The 13333-nt window shown below is 30.3% G+C and overlaps 1 protein-coding gene across 1 annotated transcript in view; it reads right to left on the bottom strand.

Moving 5' to 3' along the window:
• Positions 1-5764: 5764 nt before the first annotated feature.
• LOC129980879 (tumor necrosis factor receptor superfamily member 16-like) overlaps positions 5765-13333 on the bottom strand; it is a 64133-nt gene continuing 56564 nt past the window's right edge. The window contains exons 4-5 of the mRNA XM_056091329.1: positions 8517-8589; positions 5765-6784 (exon numbers count right to left, since the gene is read on the bottom strand). Coding sequence (XP_055947304.1) covers positions 8533-8589 — 57 coding nt within the window. The 3' untranslated portion in view covers positions 5765-6784; positions 8517-8532. The remainder of the gene's footprint in view (positions 6785-8516; positions 8590-13333) is intronic.

Here is a 13333-nt window from a genome sequence, read left to right as displayed (position 1 = left end):
TACATGCTTTTAAATAATTTCTTAATTTTCTTCAGAATTATTTCCTAAATATTTTCTTTTCCCCATAAGAATTATTTTAGAGTGCAGACTGCGACGATTTTTTTCCCTAAAGTATCACTTATGTGCAATATAATATTAATTATCATTTTAATTTAGTATAATTTAAAAAAGCTTTTTATTAAATGATCAAAAATATGTTTAATGATGGCGTGAAAAAGTGTTATTTCATATTACTGATTATATTTTTGGACTAAATAATATTAATGCATAACGGAAATTAATTTGAACTTTATTATTTAACTCGCTGCCCTTGGCCACCGTTCGCTCGCTAGGATTAAAGGTCTCCAAATTTGAAAAATTCTACCAAACATTTAAAATTCAAGTTCTAAGGTTTAATTACTTTCCAACTAGTACAAAAACTTTTTTTTTCCTGAAGACATATAAAAAAATATGAGTACAGAACATAGAAATCTTCAGCATTGAAGTCTTGTGCGCGTTAACAGAATATTTTGTGATAGTTTGTACGATACATCAGTAGATTATTCAATAAAAATTTTTCTGATTCAACATAAAATTCGGTTTCTTGTAATAAGACAGAAATTTTCAAGTGATAGAAAAATAATATATTTTTAAGCATTTAATTGTATTACAAAAATAAACAATAATCTTTATAATGGCGTACTTAAATTTGTTTTTTCTTTATTTTATACTTACGAAGTCAAACCATAATGTAAAAAGCAACAAAATTTCAAAAAGTGAATTAAAATAATAAGTTAAACAGAAACTTAATTATTATTGAAAAATGAGCCATGTTACAATTAAAGTTTAACTTCAGAATCAAGCAATAATGAAATTTTTTAAGAAACGGCTGGTTTTGCTGAATCCAATACTGATGCTCCTTTTTGCAATATAATCTGTATAAATAAAAATTTAAATGTTCGGTAGTTCAAAAGTTCTGCACCGATTGTTTTGAAATCTTGACATAACGCTGCATTCGAATACGGGTGAATTTTTATATACTTACTATGCTGATGTCACACCTGTTGGGGGTAAAAGCAATACAAGGCATCGCGAATAATAATGTAACGAGTGCAGTTACATGATTGAATAAATTTTATAGAGAGGGATTTACTACTTTCAAAAAGCAGAGGTGATAAAATTACGAACAGAGGGGGTTGGGGGGGGAGAAAAAAAGAGAAAAAGTTTTACATAACAATCGGCAAAATTATCAAGATGAAGAAGTCATGCTAAGGCGCCGCGAAGTAAATAGAGAGGAACTAGAGCGCCTCCCAGTACCGTAAGAGTGGCGTCAATTCGGAAGAAAACCCTACTGCATAAATGCAAAGACACAATCGGGTTGCCTGCTAGAAGAAAATTGAGCACTCTGCATTTTGCCTTTCTGTCATCTTTATCGCCCAATAGACATCCCAAGCGTTTATTTTATCGGTATGATTTGCTACCAGCGTAGTGGGTTTCAAGGAGAATTTTGAAACTGTAATATTAAGGTTATTTTTTTGAAAAACATTATAAAGGTTATTTTTTCCGCATTTTAAGTAATTTCAAGAGATTAAAGAAGGTTACTAGCATTTTCTAGAAAAGTGCTGACATCATTTCTTGATGATTTAAGAGCAAATATAAACATAAATTACTTATTTTCGTGGTTTGTAATCTTCACAATGATTTTTGTATCGACTCAGTTTTAACCGCAAACAACTGTTCGTAAATGGAATGTTGAAAAAAATTTAAGAAGTAGGATGCAAGAGCGTTGAGACTACTTTAAAATTTATACCCATTTTAAGGTTTGGGTATTATCGCTATATAGTTGATGCTATCATATCGCATTTGTGGGAGAAATTTTTTTCCCTTTTAATTCGGCTTCTAATAATTTTTTTTTTCTTTTTGTAAATTTAACAAAATTTGGCATATTAAAATAATGTTTTAATATTTCAGCAACGTTTTTGTGGTTAAAATAATTGTATTTAAATTAAATTAAAGGCAATTCTGGAATATTACAAATTATTTCCATTTTTTAAAAAATAGATTTTACTGAAAAAAAATTTAGAATCATACTCAGCGACACTTCTATATATTTCATTCATTTAAATGGTGAATGAAAGTGAATTATAAGCCATCCAGTTTAATAAATCAATAATTTTAAGCACCTAAAAGCTACAGCATAAATTTATACCATCAGTTTTAAATCAACTGAATCATCATCAACTGAAGATATAAGTTTTAATTTAAGAATTTATTCTTAAAAGTTAGAAACCTTAATTTTTCTTTTATATCCCTTATTTTTTCTTTCAATATCTTAAATGAAAGAAATAAACAGACATTCTTCAAACATATATTAAAATTATTTTATAAAGCATAATATATTTCGTTTATAATTATATTAAAAAGGCACATGAGAATGTATATTTAGTTTTAACTTTAAGTTTCGGCAGTTGGAAGACTTCCAATAAAACTTCAAATTCGAACTGTAAATTTTGATCGTCTTCTCTGCAGAGCTTTAATAGATGAAAACGGAAGTTTAGTCTCTAGTAAATGGTTGAATCCATCAGTTCCACAGGTTAATTTTAATCCAAGAGTAACTTTAATGTTATAATCCAACCATTTATGACCTACCATAGCATTTTTTTTTTTTTTTGCAAGATTAGAAATTAATTATTTTTGAAAATTCCATCAGCATTGCATTTACTCATTAAATTCATAAAAGTCATTTTTAGTCAGTAAATTTTAGCAAACTTTTTAATTACATTATTTTCATGTAAGCGTAATTTTTCTTTATTTTTGATAAAATTTTGAAAGTTTATTTAAAATATATAAAATGTGAAAATTTCAAAATTTTATTTAATGCACAATCAATAATGTTGTGATGAAATTCAAACTTACTCTGCAAGACAAACGATCGTGTCCTTTTGCTGTTAAAATTAAAATAAAGGAATTGTTTTCTTTGGACTTTTACCCCCCCCCCCAAAAGATTTTTCACTTCCGTTTATTTTGTAGTACATACTTTTTTTTAATTTACACGTGCAACAGGTTTATTTTTTTTTTATTGGTTTGATAAAATTTTTGTTTTTCAATCTTATCAAATAAGGAAATGGACTTAAGAATTTCATTCCGCATTAGTAGTTTAACCTCAAAAATTAAACTAGTTGTCAAAGATGGCAAGTAACTTAAAATGCGCGTCTGATTAGCACAAATATGGTGACTGTGTCTAAGCTCGTTCATTTTAATTTTCTTTTTTGAATTGAAAAGAATTTTCTAAGCGATACCCAACCTATGTTTTTCAGTTTCATTTTGTGAATTTCTTTCTTTTCTCTCTTTAAAATTAACTTCTTGCCCTGTGAAAATTTTTGAATTTTCAAATCGTTATTTCCCTGAAGGTTTTTTATATAGAGAGTGTAATTCCAATAGCTAATTTCCAAACTATTCGAAATAGGCATATGCTTTCAGTTGAGAAACTACTCTAAATAACCAATAATAGAATTTTATTTTGTTTCAGACATTAACTGTGCTTCCGTAAAGTTGTGAAATTTTCTGCAGTTCTTCTGTTTTGTGAATCATATTCAGTAAAATATGCTTGATACTCTACTTTTACACAAAAATATGTTTAAATCTAACCGACTTATGAAAAATATCAGCTGCAATAGCAATTTTATTTTTTATTTAAAATGCGAGTATCTGAAGAATATTTTATTAAATATGACTCATAAGACCGAAAATCTATATAAAAATATAAAATTCCTAATTCATCAGAACATTTATTAATTCAAACTACATAAAATATAATTCTTCACTTTATTTAGACTTTTTATCCAATTAGAAACTAGGGGGCTTCGACCCCTGCTCGCTTTCGCTCGCCAACCCCGATGTTGTTCTGGAATCATGTATGTCCTCAGGTTAGTGGGATTTCCTGAGGGATTGATTTCGTCCCTCCAGACAACAAAAGAAAGAGGAAACAAACTGTTTTAAAATGCCATGAACAGAAAGGCCCAATTCTTACGGCAGGAATGAGGGATTAAAACATAAAATTAAAAATTATAAACAAATTAAATAAAAACTTTCTTAAAAACATTAAGTCTTTTTTTTTTCCTCTTTTTTTTTTTTTTTTTTACTTAATCTGATATTGTTTCCCATTTCTAATTAAACAAGCAATTCAGGGTTAACACGTATATTGCTTAAGTATTCAGACAATTGCTGACTGAGAGACGAAAAATCCCCATTACTCGAAAACGGTAAAGAAACTGGAAAGTTATTATTTATTAGTGTTGTCACAAGCGGTGTTTCTAAAAGTAGTTTTTGTTTTTTCTAATGCGAGTTTTTTTTTTTTTTTTTTCATTTTTTTTGCCATTTTTTCTAGTTTTCAAAATTTATATATGTTGAGCTTTTTTTTTTTTTTTTTTCATTTTATTATGTTTCTTGGGTAAATAGGGTAAATATACATAACTTTAATACGATACACAGAAACATTCAGGGACGCCAAAACAGTAATTTATAGCCAAGCATGGAATACTTGAATCTACCTTATGAAATTGTAGAAAACATAAATCAGTCCCTTTCTGAGCTTGCATTGTCTTTCTGGCCGTTTTATAACAGGCCGAGTGTAAACCCACCTTTATGTGAGATAGATATCTCTTTGTTACTAATGATTAGAAATTAACTATTTGTCGGATTCGAGTGGATATCCTTTATATATATAAATGTTTCCCTTAAATTATACTTATCTATATATTGAATTCATAATATAGATATTTTAAAAGGTCTCAGAAAACATTTTCTTACATTTATTTTTCTAAAAAAATATCATGTTTCTTATTTGTTTCATTCCATACAGGCATGGATTGAATGCTGAAAATGAAAATTATAGTCTTCTGGATTTCGTTTGCAGTGAGAATTAATTTTATTTCTTTCATTTGAGTTTTTCCAATAAGTGGCAACACGTTGATAAAAATCAATTTTCCTCATATAATTTTAACATGATCGTGGAAGTGAAATTTCATTTTTATTTTATATGAGATGTATTGTTGGAAAATATGTTTAAAGCTTTTTTGATAATTAATTAAAAATAGGAACATGTTGACATCAAATTAGTATTATTTAAAATACAATTTTTTGAAGTTTAAAATGATGTAAAAGTCAATTTCGAGCCGTAATATTTTCGGACATTATCATGGCAAAACATCAAAAAATTTCTCAATTTTCAATTATTTAAAAAAATCAAAATTAATATTAATTTTCTTGAATTTACATTCCCACTTGCCAAAGTATATATAAGCGAATTTTAGTAGCTAAATTTCGCACACACACTAACCCCCTCCACACACACATTTTTATTATGTTTGATACTTGGATCTAGGTATATAATATCCAAATTAGTGGTTTCTTTTTTCAATTAATATACAGTTATGATTAAAATTTATTTTCTTACAGCAATTTTTTATCTCATGTCCAAATTTTTGAAATTTTTCAAATAAAAAGTTAAAATTCATTTATAAAAGCATTATTATTGAGCATTTGTAAAATGTGCTTTATTTGAGGTAATGCTTATTGAAATTTTAGAGGAATGAATAATTTTTAAGTTGTAACATGATGAAGTAATATTTGAATTCTTAGTTGTAACAAATGAAAATACTTCACCAAAAGAACTAAAAAATTAGAAACATTGATTTTATTAATCAATTGCAGCAAAAGCATGTATTTGTACAATAATGAGGACATACAGGAAAATAATATCATTAAATTAACTTTGCACTTTTCGATGATTTTCTTTTGATTTTATAAAATTTACATTACTTTTGTACAAATGCAATGTAAAAAAGAAATGAACTAATGACTTTTTATTCATTTTCTAGTTTCTCTAAATATTAAAATGAAATTGATAGCTTTTAAAAGTCTAAGGAAAAAAAGAATACTTTTTTTATAGAATTTTTAATTTTGCCATATTAAGATTTTTCATTTAAAAAAAATGGCTTTAAAACATATGCAAAAAGAAAAAAAGAAAAAAAAATTAGAGCAGAAAATTTTAATCTTATTTTTCCACCTTTTATCAATATTTATAGTTAATTAAAGCCCTCTAGGTCATAAGCTCATTTCATTGCTTCAAAATACATATTTTCTTATCATCTATATAAAAACATAATTTTATGAATGAATTATTAATAATTAACGCAACAATGGTATTTTGAAGTTAATTTACATCGCTGTGAATCAATTTTCAAAATTAATCTTTGTCACGAAACTTGTACAGTTTTTTTCCTTTTAAATTCCTGTATAAATCCATTTTAAAACACGATTTTGAAATTATCAGTCACAATACACAAGTATTCACATATTAATTATCAGAAGTCTATCTATATTACAGCTCTGTTTTGACTTCTGCACAAAAGAATGTTCACACATTCATTTAGTTTTACTAAAAATCTACATTTATATTTTCTTATGTACAAGAGCTTCTAAAAAAGTTCAAATAAAAGCATATTATACGTCTTTTATAAAGTTGATATTCTTTCCGGTTATTGCCATAGTATGATGAATATGTTCCTTAAATTAATCGCATTTTGAACGTCACATGCAGATGATGCAAATGGTTTGCTACTTCGTAATCAAACCACTTGATTTTGAGAACTCAAATATTTGCTTCAGTTTTTCACGAGCGAGGCTCCTTTGGTGCTTGGAGTCGCAGCTGCGCGCTTGATTGGGAAGTGCGTTCCTGAGTGGCGCTTGATTGCGACTATCACAGATTGACGTCGACAGATGGCAGCAGGAGATGAATGCAGTCCTGGAAAAACAAAACGAAACATCAGTTTAACAAATAATGCTTTATACAGTGTTTGCTGAAGGAGTGCGCTCGCTCGATTTGGGAACTGATATAAGTGATTTAACCAACTACATATGACTGGGAAAATTACTACAAAGTATTTTTTTAATGTAAGGAGTCTCCCCCCCCCACACACAAATAAGCTTTCGGAAGTTCCCCGATCATTTCCGCCCTTTTGGTTATTTATTCGCTAACAAAAATAAGTCACTAGTTCTGTGACAGCTAGACGCCTTTGGTGACCAGCTTGCTATCTCAGAATAGTGACTTTTCGGCAGTTAAACGATGAAACACATTATTTTATAAAAAATAATAATTCAGCCTGTAGTTTGATATGATTGAATGGATTTAATTGATTCAATCTCCAATAAAGCATTGTGGGTGAAAATAAAAACAGTGCATATACTACGAAATAAAAGCAGAAGTGAAAATCTTCTTTCGACGTAAACGTCCAAATAAAGCAGTTTTAACTGGGAAAAGCACGCGAATAAATGTTTTGATGGATGAGTCTGAATTTCATCAAAGAATGTATTTTCAATTTTTAAAAATTTATTAAAAATAAAGAAAAACATTATACAGAAATGAAACTGTTATCATTAAAAAGCTAATGTTGAGTTTTAATTCAATGAAAAACCATTTTTGTGCGATTAAGAGTTTTGTAAGATGTGGTCATCAGTTTCCACAATGCAAGCATAGAGTCATTACCAATCTGCTGATACTTAACTTATTTTCGCGTCCGAGGAAACTTTTTGTTTGATGCCACTTTCTTGATTCCTTTTGAATCTTCTTTCCTCTGACTGAATGAATTTTTTGGTGACAACTCAAGCCCGGTCTAAAGCATTTTTAATAAAATTTTGCAGCGTTGATGTGCGAAGGTTGAATTAAATTCTACAGCGAAGACGTTTAAGAAATTGTCTGAAACCTTTGTACAATGATTTGTTTACATTTAAATGGTGCCATTCCTTAATAAATAATAAGAGCGATTTCTGTGCTATGGACCTTAGTGTTTTAGATAATGAGAAAAGATAAAAGAAAAAAATAACAAATTAGTTGCTAAAATTAACTAGCCCTCTTCAGTGGCCAGCTGTTCTGCAACCCTATTAATAGAATGAATTCAGTAATGTGAAACAACTTTGATAAATTATAACGTCACACCAAAAGGAAATTTTATTTTAAATTTTAATATAATTGATCGATATTTAATTTTAATATAATAGATATTTAACAATCAGAATGTTTATTTGTGCAATAAACATTCCGATTGGCTATTAACACAAGCAAATCGTTGCAGTTGTTGAAGTATCGATGCAAGGCTTTATTGTGTGATATTTTTTGAAAATGGAAGAGAACACTGCTGACGTATCTAGATGTCACGAGCGTTTATACGAAAAAAAGGGGAGGGGGAGTGGAGGAAACAGTGTAGCTGATTCTCTTATGCTTTTCTTTATTTTTCTCTACAGCAGACAAAATACAACGAAGTAATGTTTTAAAAATTTCTCTTGAAAATGGAGGGTAAGCGACCGTTGCTAACACATTTTTGGGTCTTGTACTTTCACTTGAACTAAAAAATTGCGAAAACAGAACGATGTTTGTGGGTGGGAGGCTAAATTATTTGTTTCTGCCATCGGATGGAAGCAATTTTACTCTGAAAAAGTAAGGATATTTAACTATTAAAGAGTAAAACGTATCAACTCACTTGAGCTAATTCAGATTTACAACATCACCGCTTCTTTCGTTGACACGGCCATGTATGGATGATGTTTATCTGCCTGGAAGAAAGTGAAAAGTATATGTGATTATAAGTAAGAGTAATGATGATTAAAAAAGAATGGTTGCATAATAGCTATATTCTAAAGGTTTACTTCTCAAAGTATGTTTGAAAATTAGCATATTATATATATATATATATATATATATATATATATTAAATAACTCTTCTTATAGTTTAAAGAAAAATTTGAATTTGAATGATTCTATCAAAATGTTGCCTTTATTTTTTTTGAACCCATTACGGAAACTCATTCAGAAATACTAAAGGCTAGAGTGAATAGTTTCATTTCTGCTCACGAAAAGCGGGCATTTTTTCACTCCATTTTTTTTTTTTTGAGCCAATGTAGACAGTTACTATGGGTGCAAGTAATTTTTAGACTTTAAATCATTTCATTTACAGTAAGCAGAATAAGATGAAATACGACAGGAATGCCAACTCAATAAATGGATGACATTTAATTTTTGAGAGTCGATGCTTCTGCATTCACAGCTAAAAGGGTGAACCATTACTCATTGGATGTGCGAAGATCATTTCGGCTGTGGAAATTTCGAGGGTGTAATATTTGAATAATCACTTTCAGGACAGGTCTTAACAGGTTCAAGAATTACAAATTAAGTTTTAGATATTTGCCAACAACATTGAATCCCTTATGCGCTTGTCCCCCTCTTCTCAAAGGTAAACACGGGTCGTGAGAGGATCTTCGAAATGCAGGCAGGTGGTGGCGGATTTCGGTGACCTCGCTCTTGTATTCATCCCCCGCCCTTCCTCCTGCCCAGGCACCAAATCTTCCCACACGAGAGAGAATCAAACATTGGCATCACGTGACCGCTGGTATGTTGCTAGGGTCTCGGAACATTCGAAGGACCTAGATCATGTTCATGTTTGCTTGCCAAATATATATTAACACGGTGTTCCAACTATGAGGTGGTGAAAGTGACCGGTAGAGAGGGATATTTTGATTGAACGTTTCGTCCCCTATTTCTGAACAGTGTTTAGCATTTGACTGCTTTCGGCTAAAGTTTTAGTATTTAACAGTGAAAGAAATCAGATTGGAAGCAATCTGTAAGGAAAATGTCGCTGTATGTGAATGGGATTTGAATGTTCTACTACCATCTGCAAATCAATTAGCAATGACAATAAGATTTGGCTAATTCGTAATTTTTTTTTCGTTTCCTTTGATCATATTAATTTCCTTTTGACATAATTTTAAAATTTTGTCCGTAATTCAAATTTATTTTGATTCATTTGATCAGAAGAAAACAAAACACAAAAAACACCTTTTATTTCTGAACAGTTTTTCGTTAGGGTCGGATTTTCTTTTAAGTGAATAATTAAACAGAAAATAATTATAACTCACGACTTCGTCAGCGAAAAGTTTTTAAAGATGTTTTTTATTTATTCGAAAAGACAGTGTATCTAAATGAATAATCATGATGATATTTTAACTGCTGAAAAATGGTAGGTTTCGCACACAATGGACTCCTTTAAACACTTTCGCTGCCAAGACATGTACCTGATTCATACCTACTTTCTAAATAAATGAGGCACTCCCTACTATTTCTCAAATATAGTTTAGAAAACATCAAGTCATGCCAGTAAATGTGTTAAAAGGAGTTCATTTTTTGTGAAAGATACCATTTTCAGAAGTTAAAATATCCTCATGATTTTTTCCCTATGTTTATTATTTGCTACATCAAAAGTCACTAAAGTGTCATTTTTATGCAGTAGTTTTAATCACTGGAGTCTGTTTACATCCTTACATATTTCCTAATATGAAGCAATTTCGAAGTCATATTTGTCAAGACAATAAAATGTTGTAATGAATCCTGACAACTTGTAGCTTAAAAAGACGAAATAATTCATAGAAATGTTTCTAATCGTAATTTTAAATCTTTTCATAATTCAGTATTTAAATTCTTCTGAATAAAAGAAGTAGATTGGTTTGATTTTGCGTTTGGTCTCTTCATACATTTCAACATGCGTCGGGTAATTTCCCCAGCTTATAGCAACCGAGATTTCAGCAGCATGAATTCTATTCATCTAATCATAATTGTTGGGTGGAATAATGTCAAAATTACCATCATTTTTTCTTGAATATTTGTAGGAAGTGAGCATTCAATATACTAATATTTTGATAATTCCGCAATACTTATTTATTTTATTTATTCGATTGACAATACATTCTGGGAAAATTCGATTCTCTGGTCTTTTTTCGCGTGATTGCTTCCCCCCCCCCATCTAGAACGAACAGATTACTTTCTGCAGTTTGAGGAAACTAAAATAATCCCGTTTTCATGACAAACTGTGTTAATATTCGATCTTAATTTTTTTTTTATATTATCACAAACTAGTGACACTGTGGAATTCCTTCACCTGTTGGGCATTCATGCTATCGTATGAAGCCATTTATTACCTATACTGTGGCGCAGGTGTTTTGACGCAAGGCAGCAAATTCGAATGGATTCAGAAGCATGAAAATTCTTCATCGCTTTCAGTTGTGATGGATGTGAATCGTTTGTCAATTCAGTGTGTCTTGTGAAAAGATCCGTCTCACCGCATGTAGGGAGGTGGGCGTTGAGTTGCGACTCCTCGAAGGGAAATAAATAGATAGGGAAAAAAAATCCTTTAGACGATATCTTGAAAAGCGGGTGGAGGCGGAGGTTGGTCGCCTGGCGACGAGGCGGCGGGAGAACAGGTGTCTCCTCTCTCACTGGGCCCGATGACATTCGAGAATCATGATAGCGGGTTGCGTTCATTACGGTGAATCTTTCGGATGCGAACGAATTTATTAAAAAAGTACTCGCAGATGATTGGCTGCTGCAATCTCTAATCGCCTTACTAAAGCGTTTGCCAAAGTGAAAAGTTTGACTGCAACGATCCGAAAAATGAAAATGCCAGCCCAGCTCGCTTGATGACTTAGTTAGATGAGCATGAAAATGAGAAACATTAAATTTCGATTTGGGGCTGAATACAGAAAAGAAAGAGAGTGAACGTATTGTAGATTTTTTAAAGGAAATATTAATTCATAGTCCCGTGCAACTTCACAAGCAGTCTTCTAGAACTTATATCATAAAAGCAAAAATATTCCTATTTATGAATTGAATTTTAAGAGTACGTTACTACATCAAACATTTGCATAATCGAAACGATCTGCAAACGTAACAATACTTCATTTCTTCATTAGTACAAGATTCAAGCGGCCGCTCTGCTACCAAACAGCAAACTGTTACCAAATTCTACGTCAAAATACAATAAAGTACTTATTTTTAAACATAATATAATGGCAGAGAAGAAATAAATAAATTTCATAATCGTATTAGAGCATTATTGAGCTTATAATTTCAAAAAATATTAATAAAATCTATATTTAGAAAAGAAAGTTGTGAGCTTGCATTCGTCTGCGGTGTCCAGACAATTGTATTCATAGCTATGAAATTTGGTGCACAAGTAGTCGTAATAATGGCTCAATGCCCCTCGAGGCCCGAACTTTAAATTTTAATATTGACAGCTTCTTTCCCCATGCTTGGTGATGTTTCGGGTGATTTTTTTTGCACGCATTTGCTTATGTCATGGTTTCAAATGATTACAGGAAAACGCTTTTCTGCATTGTTAAAAAATGCAAACAGTTGCCTTTATCAAAATCTGTTTTGCACCATCGACATATTTTACTGAATTTGAAACTTTGTTAAATACTTGTCAAAAAATTTAGACTTAAATTTTTGCGTGCGAAGTGCTTATTCAATTACCTTTTTCAATTTTTTTGAAATAATAACTATCAGCACTCATTCATTGATTTTTTTAATTTATCAAATTAATTAAGAAATTAAGAATTATGATAATTATATGTATGTCAGACATTTATGCGGACGCAAAATCAAGCCGAGTTTACAGGTTGGTGTTAGGCAACAGTTCATAAGTTCACTTGCTTGAATCGGCTGAAGATCTGCGACAGGCAATGAGATAAAATTGCATCTCAGCAACCTCATTATCCTCGTCTGAGGCAACCAAATTGTTTTGGAGGGAAGAGGGGGGGGGATTAGATAGTTTGAGCGAAACGATTTTGTTGTTCAGTTTTCATTATTTTCTGAATTTAATACCAAATAGCATTAGAATGTTATTGTGAAATTTTATTCTAACGTGTCTACTGTCGCATCAAGTAGAGAAATAGTCAATTATATCTATCTAAAAATTTTCACATGATGGATTTCTGATTGCTTCAAATAATTTGGTTCCTAGATATATTATATAATTTAGCTTCCACTAATATTTACAAACAGATCTCTCTGTTACCAGAATATTTTAATTTTGAAAATTTATAATTTTATTTTCCATATTTGACGAAAAATCTATGATGACAATTTATATAATTTGGAATAGTTTATATTAATATTTGGTAATTGATGTACTTACCACTACTTATTACCGACAAAAAGCTTATGACTCTATAGAAACGAACGAGCGATATAGAAGAACTTCGACGTCAATCGAGGCGAGAAGATAGTGTATTCCCTTAGTTACTTTTGTATTATTTAAATTCTTATAACATCGCTAGCAATACATTTTCCATCGTTATTGTCTTATTCGATTTTTTAAAAGTGTTCTTATTTTCAGTCTTTTATTGTCTACTACATCCATGTCCAAAATTAAGGTCACAAAAATGTTTTTCAAAGTAATTCTAAATGGCTACCAGTAAAATTTAAACAAATTATATTTTATATATTGTGAAGGACCGCTAACACGAT

This window comes from Argiope bruennichi, chromosome 8 (genome assembly GCF_947563725.1).
Source record: "Argiope bruennichi chromosome 8, qqArgBrue1.1, whole genome shotgun sequence".
Taxonomy (NCBI): Eukaryota; Metazoa; Arthropoda; class Arachnida; order Araneae; family Araneidae; genus Argiope; species Argiope bruennichi.
Note: the sequence above shows the minus strand (reverse complement) of the source record. Positions and strands in the feature narration are given on the sequence as shown.